At 37.9% G+C, this 21,157-nt stretch overlaps 1 protein-coding gene across 2 annotated transcripts in view; it reads right to left on the bottom strand.

Annotated features, from left to right (window-relative positions):
• Positions 1–21,157, bottom strand: part of FNIP2 (folliculin interacting protein 2) — a 63,879-nt gene that overhangs the window by 36,113 nt on the left and 6,609 nt on the right. Inside the window, exon 1 of one of the 2 annotated variants that reach the window (XM_087724662.1) lies at positions 1,518–1,768. The exons of the other annotated variant lie outside the window; for it this stretch is intronic. Coding sequence (XP_087580788.1) covers positions 1,518–1,705 — 188 coding nt within the window. The 5' untranslated portion in view covers positions 1,706–1,768. Of the gene's footprint in view, positions 1–1,517; positions 1,769–21,157 lie in introns of those variants that run through there. 2 annotated transcript variants of the gene reach the window in all.

Raw genomic sequence — 21,157 nt, 5'->3', positions numbered from 1 at the left:
AACAGTAGAGAAGAAGATGAAACACAACAATTCCATCAAATATTCTGGATATATATATATTTATATATATACTTTATCAGCTGAGCCAGGGAAATAGGTATGTATTTAGTATGTACTAAATAAAGATAAAGGAGGAGAACCTTGTGGCTTAGTGGTTAACACATCTGCCTAAAATGTAATACAGCACAGGTTCTAATCCCAGTAAGGGTATGGCTAGCTGATGAGAGCTAAATAGCTTTAAATAGATCTATACTAGTCTCCCTTTATTTATTTATCAGCAAAAATACAACACAAATGTAACAAAGGCAACAGTAAAAATATTGGGTTTCTGTCTGGATGGTCTCTTGTGACAAGCCGATAGACAGAGAATGGAAGCAGTAGACTTCCTCCCATATTTGGGCATACCAGGGGTTGTGATACTAAATACATACCTATTCCCCTGGCTCAGCTGATAAAGGAGGAGAACCTTGTGGCTTAGTGGTTAACACATCTGCCTAAGATGTAATACAGCACAGGTCCTAATCCCAGTACAGCACAAATACAACACACACACGCGTGCGCACACACGCACACACACACATATATACATACATACATACATACATACATACATACATACATACATATCCAGAATATTTTATGGAATTGTTGTGTTTCATCACCATATATATTGTATATTGTATATTGTATATCCAATATCCATAGGAATCTGGCAACAGCCATTAAAATATTGAAGGACATGTTCTTGCACAGGAATAGGCTTCTCAATCACAAAGCCCCAAAGAATGTATACAAGTCCACCTATTCTTGACTCCATTTTGTCAACCACCCCACCAGTTTCTGGCTACAAAATAAACCAACACTTCCTTTTCTGCAGCCTGCTCCCACTTTATTTCCAGTGTCTTTCTGCTGGATTGGACTGCATTTTTGTTCCAACACTATTTCATCCCGTTATTTTTGTCTACTATCATCCTGTTTAACTAAACTGATGGTAAATATCAACAGTGGATACAACATTTATTGTAAAATAGATGAAGTATGGCTTCAGGAACAGGTATTACAACAAATCATTAACCTTAACACCTTAGCAGTGCTACTCTTAGATCAAAATAGGTTGTCAAGAAATTGGGGGGGGGGGGAAATGAGATTTACATTTTAATGCAGATTTAGGAAACCTACAACCTCTAAACCCGGAAAGCTTAAAAAACACCCTTCACTGCTATTTTTGCTTTTGAATTTTCCTAAGCAAACAGTGAATATGGATGGATTTCTCTACAAGTAAACACAAACTGATGCAGAAATGGAATGGAATAAATTAGAATAAAATGCAATTGAACGCAATATATTATACAACAGAATTTGCACAATAATTTGATAACACTTTAAAAAAACCTTTTAGTACTGAAAAAAATAATCAGATGATTGCCTAGAAAAGAACACGTGTGATAATAGAAAGGCAAAAAAGTGACACTGCCTCACAGCCCATTCAAAGCGAGATTTACATTAAGCCTTCATACCTTTTGGATAATTCTCCAGTGAGTCTCTTTGAATATTTGGAACTATTTTCTGCCACAACTGATTTCTTTGCCTCATCCACTCTCGGTTTTGAAAAGTTATTCACTAGTGAAGTAGGGGAACAATAATGACTTGAGTTCTGTGCATGGTTGTCTGTGCTGTTAGATGATTTTGATTTACCTCCACGCATTTTCAGTTCACAGACATGTCATAGGCATGATTTCTTCAAAATAATCATTTTATAGTTAAATATCCACAGAGATTACTGTGTCATAAGCTACTGATGAGAGGAATGTCATACAAAAATTGGCTAGCAGTGACTTGGTCTTTTTTAAGAATAAAAATCACAACTGAATATCGTCTCCAATCAGTATTACTTCTTTAGATAAAATTTAACCCTTTACTGTTAAAAGTTATAGCCAATAACTTCTTTAAAACATAGAATAACTTGCTTGTTCTTATAAATGCTGCCAGTTTTATTGCTAGCAAAGAAGAACTTTGATAGTCATGCTTCCTGATATGTCTCTGTAACTAGCAATTATTTGATCACAAGACCTAACCAGATGGCCTTCAACAGAGAAGTAGCTGCTTTCTCACCAACTCTTCAATTGCAAACTTGTTTTGAAACAGGAGGCAACACCCTCTTAATGGTCTCATGTGAGCAAGTGTCATCTGACAGCTCTTAGCAACCTTGTGTCTCAGCACCAATTTCTTCAAGGTAAACAGGAACCTGCCACCAATGCTACAGGCTATCTGTAACAAATGATTAATACAAAAAAAAGAGACCTTCTCCCGCATTCAAACTTTTAGCTCTAATGTGATTAACATTAGCAACTTGTTTACTACCAGTAACAAAGAACAATCTGAATACAATAAGAACTCCAAAATTGCTCTTAGATTCATTTTATTAGTTCTGAAGAGGTGTAAGGACAGAAAGACTAACCATTTACACTGAAATGAGCCTAAAAACAAACTTTCAAGCAAACATGAGTTAAGAAATTTAGAATAATAATTGGCCTTTTTGGGTCACACGTACACACATGGATATAGTCAGAGGTGGGTTCCTACCGGTTCGCACTGGTTTGTTCGAGTAGGTAGTAACTCGGCCTGCCATGCCCCCGAATCGGTTCTATCAGTTCTATTTTGGTTTTTTTGCTTCTGCGCATGTGCAGAAGCAAGCCGCTGTCGTTACAGTTGCAGTGGGGACAGGGGCAGCATGCTGGAGAAGGCAGTGGCAGGAGGAGACAGCGGCATCCCAAGTCCTGGAATGAGAAACCGAGAGAGATGCCTCCCTTGCGTTCCGTTATTTCCATGCTGGAAATGTCCAGGTTTATTTTGGATCTTTTGGCCCACCAAGAGCTGCTCGGCTTCATCAAATTCCAGCAATGGGTAAATTGAGAGGTGGTGATGGGAGACGCCCAGCCAAGCAGGGCCAAGAAAAGCCATAGGTTCCCTAAAAGGAATTGAAGCATTCAACTTTGCAGCCTTGAGGGCCACACCTGTGTTTAAATTGGGCGGGCGAGTGCGGGGGGGACAGAACAACGGGAAGGAAGGGGTGGGAGATAGGAAAAAATACAGGTGGTGGTTCTGGACTGTGCAAACAGGGCGGGAGGAAATTTCACCTGATCCTGGCTCAGGACAAGGGGGGAGGAACCAGCTGCAAGCCCCCAAAACACCCCCAGGAGTGGTGGGGGATCATGTGACCGAGTGTGCAAGTGACGTCAAGTTGGCCACACCCACTCAGTCACATGCCCCCAACCTAGCCACACCCACAGAACAGGTAATAAAAATGCTTGAAACCCACCCCTAGACAGAATGCAAATTAAAACACAATAGTATTTGCAATGGGCGGGGGTCCACTGGCTGGGAGTGAATACAAATGACAAGCAGTATTGCACCAACATGAGGCAAGCTCTGTCCCCTTTGTACATGTGGCATACATGTCCTATGTATGTATAAAAGAGGAGAGCCCGCATTGCAACAGGTCAATACTGCTTTTACAGTTTGATAAAAGTGTCTGATCCTCCAAGTATCTATGTCAGCAATACATCAAAAATGTGAACAGATTTGTTCAATAATTGCCTCTGCACACATTTAACTATGACACTGTTAATTGGTGAATAAGACAGTCATAAAGTTTGCAAATCATGCTTTTGAAAAATAATTAAGCATTTAGTTATGCTTTATGATTTTCAGCACAATGTGAATCACAGTATATACCAATTTGTTATACTAGAATTAGCATAGACTAGGAGGCGTAGTCCTCATTCAGCAACTCATTCAATCTCATTTAGTGACCATTTGCAGTTGTGATGATGACGAAAAGTAACTTTGCAATTAGTCCTCACATAAACACAAGTTGTCTGGAAGTCTGGAAGGTAAGAGAAAGCTGAAGTAAGGTCATAAGCAGAGACATGGTTTCACTTAGCAACTGCTTTGCTTAACAACCAAGTTGATGGTCCCAATTATTGTTGCTAAATGAGAACTTATCTATATTTAGATGACATAGCAATAGCAATAGCAGTTAGACTTATATACCGCTTCATAGGGCTTTCAGCCCTCTCTAAGCAGTTTACAGAGTCAGCATATTGCCCCCAACAATCCAGGTCTTCATTTTACCCACCTCGGAAGGATGGAAGGCTGAGTCAACCTTGAGCCGGTGAGATTTGAACAGCCGAACTGCTGAACTACAGTCAGCTGAAATAGCCTGCAGTGCTGTACTCTAACCAATGCGCCACCTCGGCTCGACATGCATAACCATCCTACAAGACAGCAACTTTAAAACAAAAAATACTCCAAATACTTGTAGGAAGTACCAACAATTGTTCAGGGAAGCTATTGAAGAATGTACTAGTCCCAAATTATACTATGATTAAGGCTATATATGAGATATTCAAACGAGCCCAACCAGTTTCTTCAAATACTGGTAAAAATTAATTGCTGGCTTTGTGTTCTGTTCTAAGAATAAAAATTGAGAATCTAGGGAGGATTTGCCAAATGAAAGCTAAGCCTAAAGCTAAAAAACAAAGCGTACTAGTTCAGCACACCACAGCACTGAGGGGAATAGATTAATAGTACAAGATCACAACAATCAGGTCTAGACAATCGAGGAACAGTTTGGTCAAAAGAAAACTTCAGTTGTTAGCAACCCTGTAATGGGAAAGGCCTTATGCTGACACAGAGGAGTTTGCCTAAAATCTCTACTGTTGCTAACTCAATTAGAAAATGGGGAAATTGTTTATCTTGCAAACCCTGTGTTTCAGGTACAGGTTATTTGTTCCCCTCTTTTCTGGCCCCGATACATTCTAGTCTACCATGAATCCAGCTTTCTTGTCAACTTTGCTCAGATTCTTTATCAGTTGTCTCTGAGATGAACATGGTAATTTTAATTTCTCACAAATGTTGAATAATCCATATAAAATATGTATACATTGAATAAAAATACAGTTGAGATTAATCAACTTCAACTTTAAAATCAATGTTTTAAAACCGCACCATCAGAAGTCAACTGATCTCAAATACTAATATTACATGAGGTCCAGTTTACCTCCAAAAATAGATTGATTGACTTTAAAAAACAAACAAACAGATGTTTATCTATAATATGAACATTTCATGAATAATGAGATAGGTGATTGGTAGATAAGGAAAGAGAGATGTTATAAAATAGATCCCGTTGTCTTCCATGATTTTGATGGGGGTCAAGTAGTAACTTTCAAAGTGAGCCCAGAAAGAAGTTAATTCTGAAATGTCTTCTCCTAATCAGTAATCTAAATTAAAAATAAATACTTAATTATTAGCTGTTTTTTGCTCGTTTCCCCCCTCCCCCCAAGTATCCAGGAGCACTTTACAAGCCTCCTAAAAGCTATGCATGACCTTTTTTTTTGACGAAAAATGGACCCGTTTTTGTGAAAAACGAGCCATTTTTGGAGGTCTGCAGAGTGCAAAAACTTTTTTTTATTTGCCTCTTCAAAATCTTGGTGCGTCTTATACTCCGGTGCATCTTATACTCAAAAAATACGTTATATTCCAAATACTTAAGCAAGTTCAAATTATTAGCAACTCTAGGAAGATTAAGTCTGATTCATTCCAATTTTTATTTACTCATTTATTGAACAGATTTATATAGTTTCCCAATTCATACAGTGACTCCCAACTCAAACACAGTGACAATTTATATAGCATTGTAACCTGAGATAATGTGAAACTTTACCATTATCTCAAACAAGAATATTTGTAAACATGAATTTCTGGTTTATCTATAAAATATGTGGATGATACATTTTATAGATATCTTCCTTATAACCCTTTAATATTTTCAGTATTCAAGAGCTTCCAAAGCTATGTTAAAAAGGAAAAAGAGTAAATTTTGACATGTTCAAAAAATATTGGTTCAACCAGCGAGAAAGTGCATTTATTTGTAATTAAACATGATTCAAGGATAAAATAAATTAATGGAAATATTAAATGCTGGGAAAACCAATCCGGTTCCTCATCAGAAACCTCCAAGCCCCTTCAATCAAAAAGATTCCAAATATTCTGAGTTAAAATACATTTATCAAATGAAAATCTTTTATCTAGATTTTGATGGCCTCATATAAATCTAGTCTAAATTAGAATCACTGTTCCATTAACATGTACCAATTGTTGGGTACATATTAGTACCTACATTAATCAATGAAATTTCCCTATAAATTGGATACATTGTAGATCAAGTTTAGAAAGAACTGTATTTGAAACTGGGAAGGTAACTGGAAGAATCTTCAGTGGATAAACGTAATAAAATAAGAGTTAATATATCTGAACTAATCAACAAGGCTAGGACATTTCCCAAATTTCATAATTCAGTTGGTCGTAATTTCTTGGAAAGAGGGAAGTATTGTGAGATTAATCATTTAGTCTTATGATTGCTGTAGTACATTCATTTGCTATTAAAAAAATCTAATTATCTGTGGATGAGCAACTGAGACTACACAATTTGGTATAAAAAAACAATAGCAATAATAGATTTATAATTATATCTTTATCATTATATTATATCAGTGCATGGTTTCCTAAATTTATCATGAATTAAGGAGGTAGTACTATATTGATTTATCACAACTATATATGTTTAGATATATTTATAGAAATCACCTTTTAGGGATAAAATATTATAAAAGTGCATCAGGTGAACTGTGTAACAATACTTACATAAACTGCATAGGACAGATGTGAAAAATACTTTAACATAATCTGTACAAATGTGGTTTGAATTAAAAAACATGATTTACTGAGAAATTAGATAGATTATTGTATTTTTACATGCAATACTGACATGGATACGATTGCCACAAATCGATCAATTGCTGCTTTCCCATACAAAATAGTCATGTACAGATTTAAGAATTAGCAAGAACTTTCAGAAATATGTATCTGTTAACATAGTTTTAAGTCTGCTGCACCAAAAATAATATATTGTTGTACTTAAGGACCAACCTATTTATTTCTACATAAGAAATATATAGTTATTCATTAATCTCAGTCTATGATATGTATCTGATAAAGTATGTATCTAAGGCACAAATGTTTTGGCAATACACTGGTCGGTTTTCAATCCTTAGAAACAGACCATGAATTCTACAATTAATGAAAGCAAATTTATATTTCACTATATATAAAAATTTTGGAACTGTTTTACTAATATTTTAAAGATTACAGAGTTTCAATAATAAATGTTTCAATTTTTTCTTGTAAACATATGAAGATCTGGAGACACATAAAAAGTGGTCTTCCTGGCAAAAACTGTATAGAGCAGTGATGACGAACCTTTTTTGGTTCCCATGCCAAAGTCAACTATTGTTATGTCAGGTGTGTTGCAGGCTAACTGCCTGTCAGTCTGAATTCTGAAATCCCATAAGATCTTGACTTTTTCATTTTCTAGAACCTTCTCAACCTGATGTTCCCAGTGGTTTTTGCTGTGCTCAAATGCAAACTTCTGGCACAATTTCCAGTGAATGATCTTAGCAACTCGGTCATGGCGTTGTAGGTAGTCAGTTTGTGAAATTCTGCTGCACCCACTGATCAAATGGTCAACTGTCTCATCTTTCTCATTACAGAGGCGACATTTGCTGTTGGTGGTAACCTGCTGAATTTTTGCCTTTCTGTAGTTTGTGGCTAAGGCTTGTTCTTGAGCTGCCAAAATAAAGCCTTCTGTTTCTTTTTTCAGTACTTCTGATCTTAACCAGTTCCAAGTTAGCTTTTGGTCAGCTTTGCCTTCAATACTTTTCAAGTATTGGCCATGCATAGCTTTGCTTTTCCAATTTTCAGCTCGCTTCTCAATTACTTCTTTCTTGTATTCAGCTTTCAACTTAGTTGTCTTCAGAAGGCCTCCTTTATTTACTTCCTTAATCATTGGTTCTTCACTTTTCTGGTTGTAGTCATTCAAGCTGTGTTTTTCTTCTTCCACAGTCTGCTTTACTTGTAGGAGTCCTCGACCACCTTCTGCTCTTGGTAGATATAATAATCAGTCAACATAACTTTTAGGGTGCAAGATGATTCATTGTCATAAGTTTCCTTGTTTTTCTGTCCAAATTGTCCAACTCCATCTGGGTCCAGTCAATTATTTCTGTAGAGTATCAGATAGCAATAGCAATAGCAATAGACTTATATACCGCTTCATAGGCCTTTCAGGTCTCTCTAAGCGGTTTACAGAGAGTCAGCATATTGCCCCCAACAATCTGGGTCCTCATTTTACCCACCTCGGAAGGATGGAAGGCTGAGTCAACCCTGAGCCGGTGAGATTTGAACCGCTGACCTGCTGATCTAGCAGTAGCCTGCAGTGCTGCTTTTAACCACTGCGCCACCTTGGCTCTTGATCATAGGTATAGCCCAGGAATTTATTGCTTTTATGTTTCTCCACTCAATTTGGACTTTAATATCTTGCAAATTTGTTGAATGTACTTGGTTGAAGTCAATTCCTTGATTTTATTATGCATTAAGTCAGAGGCCTCTAAAATCCCCAAGTACTCGTAACCTTCTTCTGGTTTTACTGCCTTTATCATTTCTTCATTCTCAAGTTCTATTCCATCATCTTCTATGACCTTGCCTGCTTTGATTGCCATTGTTGCTCATTTGTCAATTCCAAACATGCCAATCAATGTCTTGACTAAATTCTTTTGTGCTTTCAATTAATAAATTCAGTTCAGCTTTTGTTTTACCAAACAGCTTCAAATCATCCATGTATACTAAGTGTGAAATTAGTATCCACAGTTCACCTTCTTCAAAATGGTTGTCAGTGGTAGCATTGACAGTATAAAAAGGAGAGGTGAAAGGGAATCACTATAGAAAATGCCTTGTTTAATTTCAAGTTCACCCAGTTCTTCTCTATTAGCCATAAGCTTCCTTTTCTAGAGGTTCATTGAAGTTTCCATGATTTTTATGTTGCTGCTGATGCCAAAGATTTTCAGGCATTTCTTGATGCAGCTGTGGGGAACGGAATCAAACACTTTCTTATAGTCTATCCAAGTCATGAAAAGGTTGGTTCGTCTTTTCTTTGAATTCTTTAGGATTAGCTTGTCAATCAGCAATTGGCCCTTTGTTCCTCTTGAGTTTTTGCAGCATCCTTTCTGTTCTACAGGAAGCAAGTCATTTCTTTCCAAGTATCCATTCATCCTTTTTAGGTGTTTTTAATATCTGGTTCATTTGGGCTACCAATCTTTCGTGCACACTTGTAAGTGCCTTTAGCCAGAAGCCACTTAGCTCATCTGGTCCAGGTGCACTCCAATTCTTCACTTTTCTTGACTGGCTTTGCACCATTTCTTTTGTTATTTTATGCAATTTAACAGAATCCTCAACCTGCTTGATCCATTTTGCATTTCTGTTGTACTTCTTGTTTTTTCCCACAAATTCTTCCAGAATTTCAGAGCTTTCTCTTTATCAGGATTTTCATTTGTTGTTACTCCATCTTCACTTTCTAAGCTCTTGTAAAACTGGTGCTGATTTGCTCTGAACTGTGAGTTTTCCTTGAACTGAATTACTCAATTTTCATATCGTTTAATCTTTTCAGCAATGACAACCCTCTGCTTCAGCTCTTCAATTACTACTGCAATCTCCTTATTCTCCAAATTGTATCTTGCTTCCAGGCTGATTTTGACCTGCTTGTTCTTTAGCTGACCTTGCCTTAGGTTCTTCAAGTTGCTCAAGTCTCCACAAAATTTTTTGACCTTCAATTCCAGCCGAATTTTCCACTTAGGCTTCCCCTTCTTGCCTCTTTGGTTCTTTTGTATTTTCAAACCCAGTTCTTTGGTGGTTATGAAGGCTGCTTCATACATCAACTGGTTTGTTTCAGCTAATGTAGTGGTTCAAATGATTTGCACAGCCCCATTGACCTTTTTTGATACATTTCCCAATTCTTTCTGGTTCACTTGGTTCAGCTTCGGCAAACGTGCTCTTTCAGTAGCTTCCATTTGGTGATTATTATTAGTATTATTATTATTTAATCTTTGGTGAGATTCACAGTCTTTGGGGCTGGTTGGTAGCTCAACAGCTTGAGTCCTAACCAAGGACCTAGGAATTGTTAAGGTAATATTAGAGGATATAAGCTGTTCCAAGTAGGGTGTTTTTTTTGTAGAATCAGAATGTTCAAGTCCGATAAATTTAGAATTTCCAAATAGCGAGGTAGCCCTTTAGGTATTGCTCCAAGGGCTCCAATTACAATCAGGACAACACACAATTTATTTATTTATTTATTTATTTATTTATTTATTTATTTATTTATTTATTTATTTATTATTATTATTATTATTATTATTATTATTATTATTATTATTATGCAGCAGTTACATCAAAATAAACTTTGGACTTGAAAAATGTGCTATATTTGCAGCAAGGAAAAATGGAAAAATATAGAAGGAATAGAACTGGGAAATGGAAGCATAGTGAAAGCATTAGCAAAGGATGACGGTTACAAATACCTAGGCATATTGGAGGCAGATAATATCGTGAATGGAAAGCACAAAGTTGAAAAAGTTACCGAAAATGAGAAGGTGAAGGTCTTGTGAGACTTTCGAATACAGATGATTGTCATTTGGAACACAACATGCCAGATATCACAGTTACAGAGGGTCGAAACGTACAATTTATTGACATCGCAGTACCAGGAGAATGCCAGTCAAAGAAAAAGAACTGGAAAAACTCAAGAAATACCGCGACCTGGCCATCGAAACTACCCGATTATGGATGAAACATGTAACAGTGATACCCATTGTCATTGGGACACTTGGTACCATGTCCAAGAATTTTATAAAAGACATCAATGAACTGAAGCTTTCTGCAATAACACCAGCGGAACTGTAAAGAACTGCACTACTCGGAACATCATATATTTTAAGAAGATACTTGGTTGATACCTAGAATGCTACAGCAGCCCATATCAACCATTAACACCAGTCAATGGTATTTGTGATGCATTTTTGAATGTTCAGTTGACTGAGTTTCATGTTTAATGAATAAATAATGATGATGATGATGATGATGATGATGATGATGATGATGATGCCACATTCTGTGTTGGTCAGATTTCAAAAATCCTTCCTGGGACAGTACAAGTGAAAACATCCTGTATCTCTAACTGTACATTATACAAATTCAATTTCTGTTTTTCATTATAGGTTGATGTCACCACCTAATCTTTGTGCTACATCTGGAATACCACAAGTCAATCTTCCAGAACACACCTAGAATTAGCATTTTAAAACTTGCCAATTTTTTTGGCTTATAGTTAATGGTTTGTATATCCTTCTTCAGAGAGGGGCACTAGAAATTCATTCCATCACTATGTCAGATATCAGAATCACAATAATTTTTATTAGTTGTCATCAATAAAAATTGTGTACAATGGCCAGTTCAACTGAAACTTATTTCATCAGCCTTCAAGTGACATAGGTAAAATGTTTTAATTAAAAATAGTCCCAAGCACACCCTGATACAAATCTTAAAAGAAAGTATACTACAATTCAGACAATATCTCAAACTTTTCTTTTATTGCACTGAATGTTTAAACTAACAATCTAATAAGCGAAAGAATCCAAACAGTGATACATAATGCAAACAGATAATGATTGCTGGCTATATTAAATACTGTGAGTGAAAAGATACCGGTATTGTAATTAAAAGAGGAGCAGCTGTGGAAATGTAGCCATGAATTAGGACATGTATTTTCTTTCAATCTTTATGGGTTTGAATTTGAAGATTCAGTAAAAAGGGAAAATCAAGGAATAAAGATTAATTTTCCATATTCTTTTTGGGTTCAGAATTATCTTCCGGTCAACTCTCCTCCACATTGCTTGCACAACACTTTTTGATTCAAAAAGACAAAATGCCAAGCCTCATTTTACACACAGGTTTGCAACATTACAAACACTCTAGAATTGGTTACAGTGGAAATGAATGAATGCTTGGAAATCTCTGATGAGAAAATTACTTCAGCCTGCAATTGGATTCAAGTTGTTTTCTAAAATTCATGGTCAAGGCAAATAGTTTTGTTATCAGAGGATAGTTTTAGTTTTGTAGTCAGAAAATATTTTTGAAAATATACTGAGAATGAGTAATACTTTATTAGTAGAAAAAAGAAAAGTTCAATTTAGCTCACTGAGAAAATTGTTAAAGTAAGCAAATAATTATTATATTGCAATATTAGTTGGCTAATGTCCAATTATCCAATACTGCTCAGACGAGTTTGCGTAAGAATTCAAAGAATGTTATAACAATTACATTGTATGACTACTTTCATATTTCTGTCTGACCATAAAAATGCAGTGACCTCTTACGAAAGATGAGGTTCTAATTTCACTTCTCTTGCATAATGTTCTAGTGCAAAATGTATGCAATTCTTTAATACAATAGTCTTCCTATATGCAGAAAATGCAACTAAACTATAAGAATAAAAGATAAACTCTAGATTTCTGCACAAAATACTCTATTCCTACCAGTTTTAATTTTTTTTAAAGTAGCTACAATCCAGTGCAAAAGTGCATGCCATTAAAAGTGATTAAAAATACTTCCATCCTAGAATAAGAAAATCTCAGTTCTTGTTTTTTTTTAAAAGTAAAATCACTAGTTTACTCACGTCAGGAAGTATAACACAGTACTACATATATATCACATACACACACACACACGTGTGTGTCTGTGTCTGTGTGATTTCCATGTCTTTGTAAGCCACATTGTAACGCAATCATAAAGCTTTCCTAGGAGTCAACCTATTTTTACTGAATAGAATATGTTAAGGACTGATTTTGAAATAAACTCAGACAATCACTATATTAAAAAAATGGAGAAAATACTCTTCAGAGAGATAGGAAGACCTGTAAGACCACTGACATAATTACAGCAATATGAATTATAATATGGACATGGAAGGAGCAAGATGTACAGCAGGGAGGAGGGTTATTGTCCAATAGACACCTTAAATATTAAAATATTTAAAATTATATATTTTAATTACAGTTCCTGTATCTCTAGTGAGCATGGCAAATGAATAAGGGGTGACAGGAGTACTAATAAATATTTGGTAATAACTGTACAAACAGGATCAATGCCTATATATTGTACAATCCAGACATTAAACCAGCTGTAGTGACTATAGAATTATGACCAATGCTTCTCTTTGTAGCTATAAGAGCCAAGGTGGTTAGAGTGCAGTACTGCAGCCACTTCAGCTGACTGCTAAGCTGCAGTTCGGCAGTTCAAATCTCACCGGCTCAAGGTTTACTCAGCCTTCCATACTTCCGAGGTGGGTAAAATGAGGACCCAGATTGTGGGGGCGATATGCTGACTCTGTAAACCGCTTAGAGAGGGCTGAAAGACCTATGAAGCGGTATATAAGTCTAACTGCTATTGCTATTGCTATATATTAAAAAGTGGCTTTTGATTTCTTCCTTTAAAAAAAAGGTCTAATCTACTACTTTGGATGACTCTGATGGTTTTTGATACATATACCGTGTTTCCCCTAAAAAAAGTCCCAGCATGAAAATAAATCCTAGCCTGATATTCACACGTGTGCCTAATATAAGCCCTACCCCTAAAATAAGCCCTACTTAAAAGCCTGTGCAGCCAGCCAACTGCCCATTCCGTATGGTTACTTGTGCGGCCAACACAAGTTGAGGTGAGGCAAGTGAGGATGGAGCTACCCCACACGTCCCACAGTGGCTTACGTCAGGGGCCCCTCAGTCAGGGAATCCACATCCTGACAATTGCCTCATGTTGGCAGGACCGGCAGTCATGTCCAGCAAGAGGCTACCTGGCCGCTGGCCCCCTTCTTCTGTTTGCTCATGGCAGGAGGCTGAGAAGTGTGCTGGTGCCACAGCTGCAGGGCCCCTGAGGTAAGCTGGTATGGGGCATGTGGGGCAGCTCCTGCCTCACAGGTAGCAGCACTGGGGCACCGTGTGGCTTCCTGCCCCATTGCGGCCGTGATCAAGCAGAGTGGGCCTCCATACATGGAAAAGGTAATACATCCCCCAAAATAAGCCCTAATGCTTATTTTGCAGCCTCCAAAAATATAAGACCGGGACTTATTTTTGGGAAAACATGGGTATTAACACAATGCTTATCTTTTGAGGGACTGGCTAAAATTGACTAAATGCTACCAACCTGCTGGGGTCTATGATACATTGACCCTGTGAAATGCCTTAAAACTGCAACAATTAGTATTTTGCTTTCCTGTTCTGAAAAAAGTTATCCAATTGAATGATAGTTTTCAAAACACAAAACTTTAATGTAGACTTCTCCAATTTGGTACCTTCAAATGTAATGAGAGGGCTTATATGAATTGAAATGCAAGGGACTGGTGAAGATGGATCAAAGTTACAAAAACCCCTTTATAGCTGCATTCCTAAATACAATTAGGGTGCATTGTGTCGTGGAATTGTAGGACTTCCAGCTAAAATTTTTGTGTGAGTGTACTGCAAAAAGTTAGATGTCCATCAATTTATGTAAGTATCCACATACATGGGATTTCTATATTCCATGACCCCAAAAGGATAAGAATATTTCTTTTTGATTCAAAGTCTGCCATATAATACTCCCTCATGACTTTTCATTCCATATATTATTTCCTGAGATCTATTAACTCCAATATCCCTATACAGAAAGTAGATAACATGGGAATAATACCGTATTAAACTTGTTAAGGGGATTTAAAAAAATATCTGAAATAACTAATTTCCTGTAACACCCAATTTAAGGAGGAAAGACCAATTCAAAAGTATAACCAGCAGAACCAAATCCCAATACTACTTTGCTTAGTCTAAAGAATTCATTAATACAATGAATTCTTTAGAAACAAAACCAATTCTGTTGATGAAACCAAACTTATTTACTTTTAATTATACTGTTTACCCTAGTGTTTTTAATTTTCCTCATGATTGACATGTATTTGAATATATACACACACACACACACACACACACACACACACACACACACACACATATATATATATATATATATATATATATATATATTTATATACATAAATATATTATTTGTATATAAATGTATATTTATATACATTTTCTTATGTCCACACTCATGTCTTTCTCAAACTATTATTTATCATATTGTATTTACTTTGCCTATTTTCTAAAGGAAAAAATAAAGTTTTACCATTTTAATAAGTGTTTTATACACAAAATATCATTTTAAGATTAAAAACAAGCTGGTTTGTCTTAAGCCATAATTTCTTTAATCATGATTTGCACTGTAAGACACAATGGCTGTATTGGTTGAGTCTGCATGCTATAATAAGCAAAAAACACATTAAGGGTTAATGTGATGTGCAAAACCACTCAGCATTGCCTAAGTTGCAATAAAATTTATTCACAGTTTTCTTTTCTTTTACTGTCAATGAAGAATTGCCAAATACTTAACGAAGTGTTCTCTCACATATGTCTTTATTTTACATGGATAGACTCTCTAAGCATGGTAACATGGCCTGAAGAGTAATTTGCAATCAACTGCCAAATGAATGAGCTCATTTACTGAAGCCAGTGTTACTGTTAACAGCTAGAGAAATTGCACAGCAGCAATAAAACAGCCATTTAACTGAAAATGTTACAAAGAACCGGAATGTTTCAAGCTGAAGTTATTTGGTGATTGAGCCTGTCCTCTCTTGAGCTGTGTTTTTCCCCCCAGAAATATATATATATTTATTTCAAGCAAACTAAGTAAACTAAAAAAATATTTTGATGTTTTGTTTCCCTTATTTTCAGCTATATAAGCCACTTCAATTGCAAGCCACTCATATCAAATATAAATTATACAAATACATAAAATTGATCCTACTGAACTGAATACAGTAATCACAAATTGCAAGGAACATCTTACTTCACTCCCTGAAGATTTCTTGGAATAAACAGGTCTTAATAGCCTTCCAAAATCCTGATTAAGATTCAACCTGCTCTATTTTGTACTGTAGGCTGAGCCAGCAATGAAGCTGGCTGCCAGATGGTGTCAGCCCAATCAAACAGAAAACAGCTGGAAGGGACCTTTAAGGTCTTCTAGTCCAACCCCCTGCTCAAGCAGGAGATCCTATACAGGTGGCTGTCCAGTCTTTTTTTAAAAACCTCCAGTGATGAGCACGTACAATTTCTGAAGGCAAGCTGTTCTGCTTGTTGTTAGGAAGTTTCTCCTTAATTCGGGTTGCTTCTCTCCTTGATTAATTTCCATCCATTGCTTTTTGTCTTATGAGGTTGACCAGATCAGGAAACTGATTCCACAGGAAGAGTAGAACTATACTTCATTGAAACAGTCTATAACAAGAATCTTGAAAGTCTGATTATGCTTTTCTTCCCCTCTCTTTTATAAAGGTAGTCCTTAACTTAGGACTTGTTGCTTTATGACCATTTGAATTATGTCAGACTCCTCAAAAGCTACTTACAAACCATTTTTAAAAGTTACAACAGCTGCACCCACTCGCACATCCTTGTCCACATTTTGGTTGCTAGGCAAATAGTTCACTTTACAGCTATCTTGCAGCATCCCACAACCACATGAGCACAATTTGCACTGTTTTTAAAATCAGTTTCTGGTGTTTACTTCCAATTTCTGGCAAAAAAAAAAAAAAAACACCAATTGGGGAAAATTGATTTGATTATGGATTGCTGCAAAAATGTTTAAAAATTTGATCCATTCGCACAATACCTCAACTTATGGCTGAAATCAGCTACAACATAATTCTGGATTCAATTGTGGTCGAAGACTACCTATAAAGCAGTAAGTCAGAGAAGAGTCAGTCTGAGTCCATTCATAATATTTAATATATTCCTTAATGATGGTAATCTGGACCAAAATTTCCATTGCTAAGCAACGCGGTTATACAATCTGCCGAATGGCTGCACTGCTTGATGATGGCAATCTTGGCAGTCCCTGCTGCCATTGTTAAGCAGGAATTGTAGGTCATTAACCCAGGACGTCACATGATTGTGACCTGGGACTTCTGGTTGGCTTCTCACAGCAAAGACAATGAGGAAGCCACAAGGAAGTCACATGTCTCAGGCAGCTCACAAGCAGGCCAGCAGGCAGGTGATTGCTGCAGAGTGTGTGGGCATATGTGTGTGTGGCTGTCACATGGCAAATGCAGCCAGGAGATGCTGTGGAATGTGGGTGTGTAGGCTGTTGCCACGGTGCAAGCATGGCTGGGAGGGAGATGGGTGCTGTGGATTGCAAGAGGGTGCAGAAGGAGTTGCTATGGCATGACACGAGTATCATCACATGATTGTCATTAGAATCTATATGTGTTGTTCTGTGCCTGACTTATGTTTTTCTTTCTTTCCCTCCCTGCAGACCAGAGTGATTGAAAAGAGGGATTACAAGAAAGTAAATGGTTTGCTCTTGTGCACATTGAAAGCAATGTGATCATGGTGACAGCCTGAGAGTGGGAGTCACAGACACACTACTCAAAGTACATTGCTCAAATCGCTTTCTCTGCAATCTGTCTGGCCTGCGAGGGGGACAGAACAGAGATAATGGTGAGAAAAAGATTTTAAAAAGAATAAGCGGTTGTTTGGTTTGTTCATTTACACACCAAGACCAACGTGATTGTGCTGGCAGCAGAAAGGTTTCAGGCAAAGAAGTTATATACTTTGCAGTTACATAGTTCAGAGTTAAATAGTCTGCAGTTATAACAGTAATACAAAATTAACTTCATGACTAATTCTCATATTTATAATCTCCGCAGGTCTATAAAGTAAAGGAAAGCTGAAGTAAAATCAGAAGCATAATTGTGGTTTCACTTAGCAGCTGCTTCTCTTAATGACTCAATTTCCATTTCTAATTATGGTTGTTAAAGGTAGACTCTTTGTACAAATCTGGTTATTCCATGATTCTTTGATGGCAAGACTGCTGTGACTGTTCATGGTCTTTATGACAGGTAGTCTCATTGAAACACCATTCGTTCCGTGACCCAACAAATGCGCGCATGACAAAACCGTGCCGACAAAACCGCAGCGCTAAAACCGTGATGTCATCAACATGCCGACAACAGCGTGCTGACAGAAGCGTGATTTAAGTTAAGGTAAGGGTTAGGGTCAGGTTTAGGGTTAGGTTTAGGGTCAGGGCCAGGTTTAGGGTTAGGGTCACTGTTCCCTCTAAGGTGCGCGCCTGCGCGGCCGCGCACCTTGCAAGAAAGCCCCGCGCAGAGTTTCTATCTGCCGCGCAGAGAAACTCTGTAAAGGAAACGTTTTGCAGGCGGCTACAACTGGATCCGGCAGTGCTGTTGCCTGTTGGAGGAGGAGGAGGTGGTGAACCAGCCTGCCACCACGGGCCACAGCCAGCCCCGCCGCTCTTCCCGCCCCCTTCCCAGCCCCAGTCCAGCGGACGCAGAAGAAGCAGCCCCGGGGCTCCGCTGCCATCCCAGGGGAGGAAAATCGTGTTGGACCAGCAATGGCTGCAACAGTGAGGAGTTAGGAAGTGGGGGATGCAAATGCCCAGCTGTCCGCAAGGCATAGAAATCCTCCCATTCCCCACAATCCTGTCAGAGCTGAAGAAGCTCTGTGCAACCCCCCCCCCCTTTGTTCCCATCTTGCCTGAGCTCAAAACCGCAGCCTTTAAACGAGGCTCAGCGTAACACGGAGGGAGGAAGGCGTTTCCTTCTGGGGAAAGAGCTGGAGGCCGGGAGAAAGATCCAAACGCGGACCCTGGCTATCTCCCCCCACCACCTCCTTGCTTCCAGGAACTCCCCGCAACCCCCCGCCCCACAAGAGAGACATCAGCGCCGCCCCGAGGGACAGGAGGGGTCCCGGGCACAGCGGCATCGTCTGTCTCCCCCCCCGCCCGAATAGGGACTCCCAAGTTTTCTAACATTATCTGTTTCTTCTGTTTTTCAATGCAATCAGAGACAAAAATGTTATGTCTGAAATTAAAACACAAGAAGATTGGTATAACTTCAGAATATAGGAGAAATATAAGCTTATTTACTAGATATTCAGGAATAAAACCAACCTTATGAATAGCTTTCACACAGGAAAAAATATTTCAGAATGCAGAAATGAAGAAGCTGGAGACTTGCTTTGCAACATATTTTATGCACCAATTAGGAAATTTTAATTTTAAAAAACTTAAGAGAAAAAAATACCCCTCACAATAACCCATATTCTTAGAGACTTTCATTTTGGATCTACACATGAGGGTGCCTTAGCACCTTGGAGCCATACAGTGGTAGGAAGGGACTGTGATAATAGTTAAATTCTATTTTAATCCACTCACACTTTATAATTCTATGCCTAATGTTAATCTTTATTTATTCTCAATAACACATTAAAACCTTTAAAATGCTTTTGTATGAAATCATGCTAGAAAGAATCATGTGTCTCTAACAATTTTATTGAAATTATAAAACAGGCAGTGACATTTTAATAATTTGAGTCACAGTTTACAGAAAGCAAAATTGATTGGGGTTATTATAATTCCCCATTTGTTACCAGAGTTTACTTCTGACAAAAAACAGGACGAAGCCCTAGGAAGGGCTATTTTACACATTCCTTGAGGGGCTTAATAGTTAAGGCGCTGGACTAGGATTTAAGAGACCTGGTTCAAAACTACCCTCAAGACACAGCCACTTTTTTTTCGCAGGAAGGGGGAGTTGAGCTGGTGCTCTGCAGATTTTGATTTTAGAAAAAGAAAATAAAGGCTTCTTGGTCCACCTGGACCGGAAAGTCAAAATCCAGAAAATTAACCTTGTTTAGGAAAGTTTTGCACTGATGGAAAAATAGTGTTTTCCAGTGAAAGTTTTTTCCTTACTTTTCCTTGTTTGCTTTATTGGCCTCTATTCCTTCTCTTCTCTCCTCTCCTCTTTTCTTTCTTCCTTTTTTCTTTCCTTCCTTCCTTCTTTCTTCCTTTCCTCTTTCTCTCTCTTTCTTTTTTCTGCCTCTTTTTCTTATCCTCCCACCCTCCTCTCCCCTTTCTTTTTCTCTTTCTCCTCTTTCCTTTTTTGTCTCTCCCTCTGTCTCTGTCTCTCTCTCCCTCTCCCTTCTTTCCTTCCTCCCTCCCTTCCTCTCCCCTCTTTGTTTGCTTCTTTAAGTGCTCCAATTGCTAATCTATATCAGTTGGTAATTTATTCATAACTTGCTAATATCACTGCAGACTATTGGATAGTAAGGGGGAAAGTATAGTCCTCAACTTACAACAGTTCACTTAATGACTAAAACTACATCAGCACTGAAAAAAGTGAATTACAGCTGTTCTTCACACATGATCATTGCAGCATCCCCATGGTCATATGATCAAAATTTGGATCTTTGGCAACTGCCTCATATTTATGATGGTTGCAGTGTCCTGGGCTCACCTTTTGCAACCATCTGCCAAGGAAAGTCAGTAGGAAAGTCAGACTGACTTAACAACCAGGTTACTGATTTAACCGCAGTGATCCACTTAACTGTAGCAAGAAAGGTTGTAAAATGGGGCAAAACTCACTTAACAAATGTCTCCCTTAGCAATAGAAACTTTGGGCTCAATGATGGTCGTAGATTGAGGACTTACCTGTATAGGGAGATTTCGTTACTTAATGGATATTTACATGGTAGAATTGAGTTTCAAATAACACTAAGTTCGTTGTCTTGGGTGACATCTATGGAAAAAATCCAGGTGCTCAGGTATGAAAATGTGCTGCTCAAACACTATACTTTTCCGCTCACACGGAAAAAAAATTAGAGGGAACATTGGTTAGGGTCAGGGCCAGGTTTAGGGTTAGGTTTAGAGCGCGCTGTTGTCAGCGCGCTTCAGCACTCATTCGTTGGCGCAGTTTAGAACTCGCGGTTTTGTCGCCGCGGTTTCATCGGGCACGCTTTTGTCGGTCGCCCTTTTGTCGGTGAACCCATTCGTTCAGCGACCAGTTTTGGTCGTGCTGAATGGGGGGGGGGACTTAGGACCAGTCTTTGTAGCTGCTGCAGCATTGATCATGATTCAAATACTTAGCAACTCACTTGCAATTATGAAGCTGCAGGATGCCATGGTCTTAAAATCACCATTTCTGACATTCACTCCAGCTTCCAAAAACGCAAATTCAATCCAAATACATAAAATAACCATTTATAGACTAGTTGACACAATGTCACAATGGAGATTACGTAGCCATATAGTGCTGCAGTGATGCAGGATTCCCTTAACA

This window comes from Thamnophis sirtalis, unplaced genomic scaffold, assembly GCF_051295495.1.
Source record: "Thamnophis sirtalis isolate CommonGarterSnake01/CBP01778 unplaced genomic scaffold, rThaSir2_p1.2 scaffold_10, whole genome shotgun sequence".
In the NCBI taxonomy this organism is placed as follows: Eukaryota; Metazoa; Chordata; class Lepidosauria; order Squamata; family Natricidae; genus Thamnophis; species Thamnophis sirtalis.
This window is presented reverse-complemented; position numbering and strand designations above follow the sequence as displayed.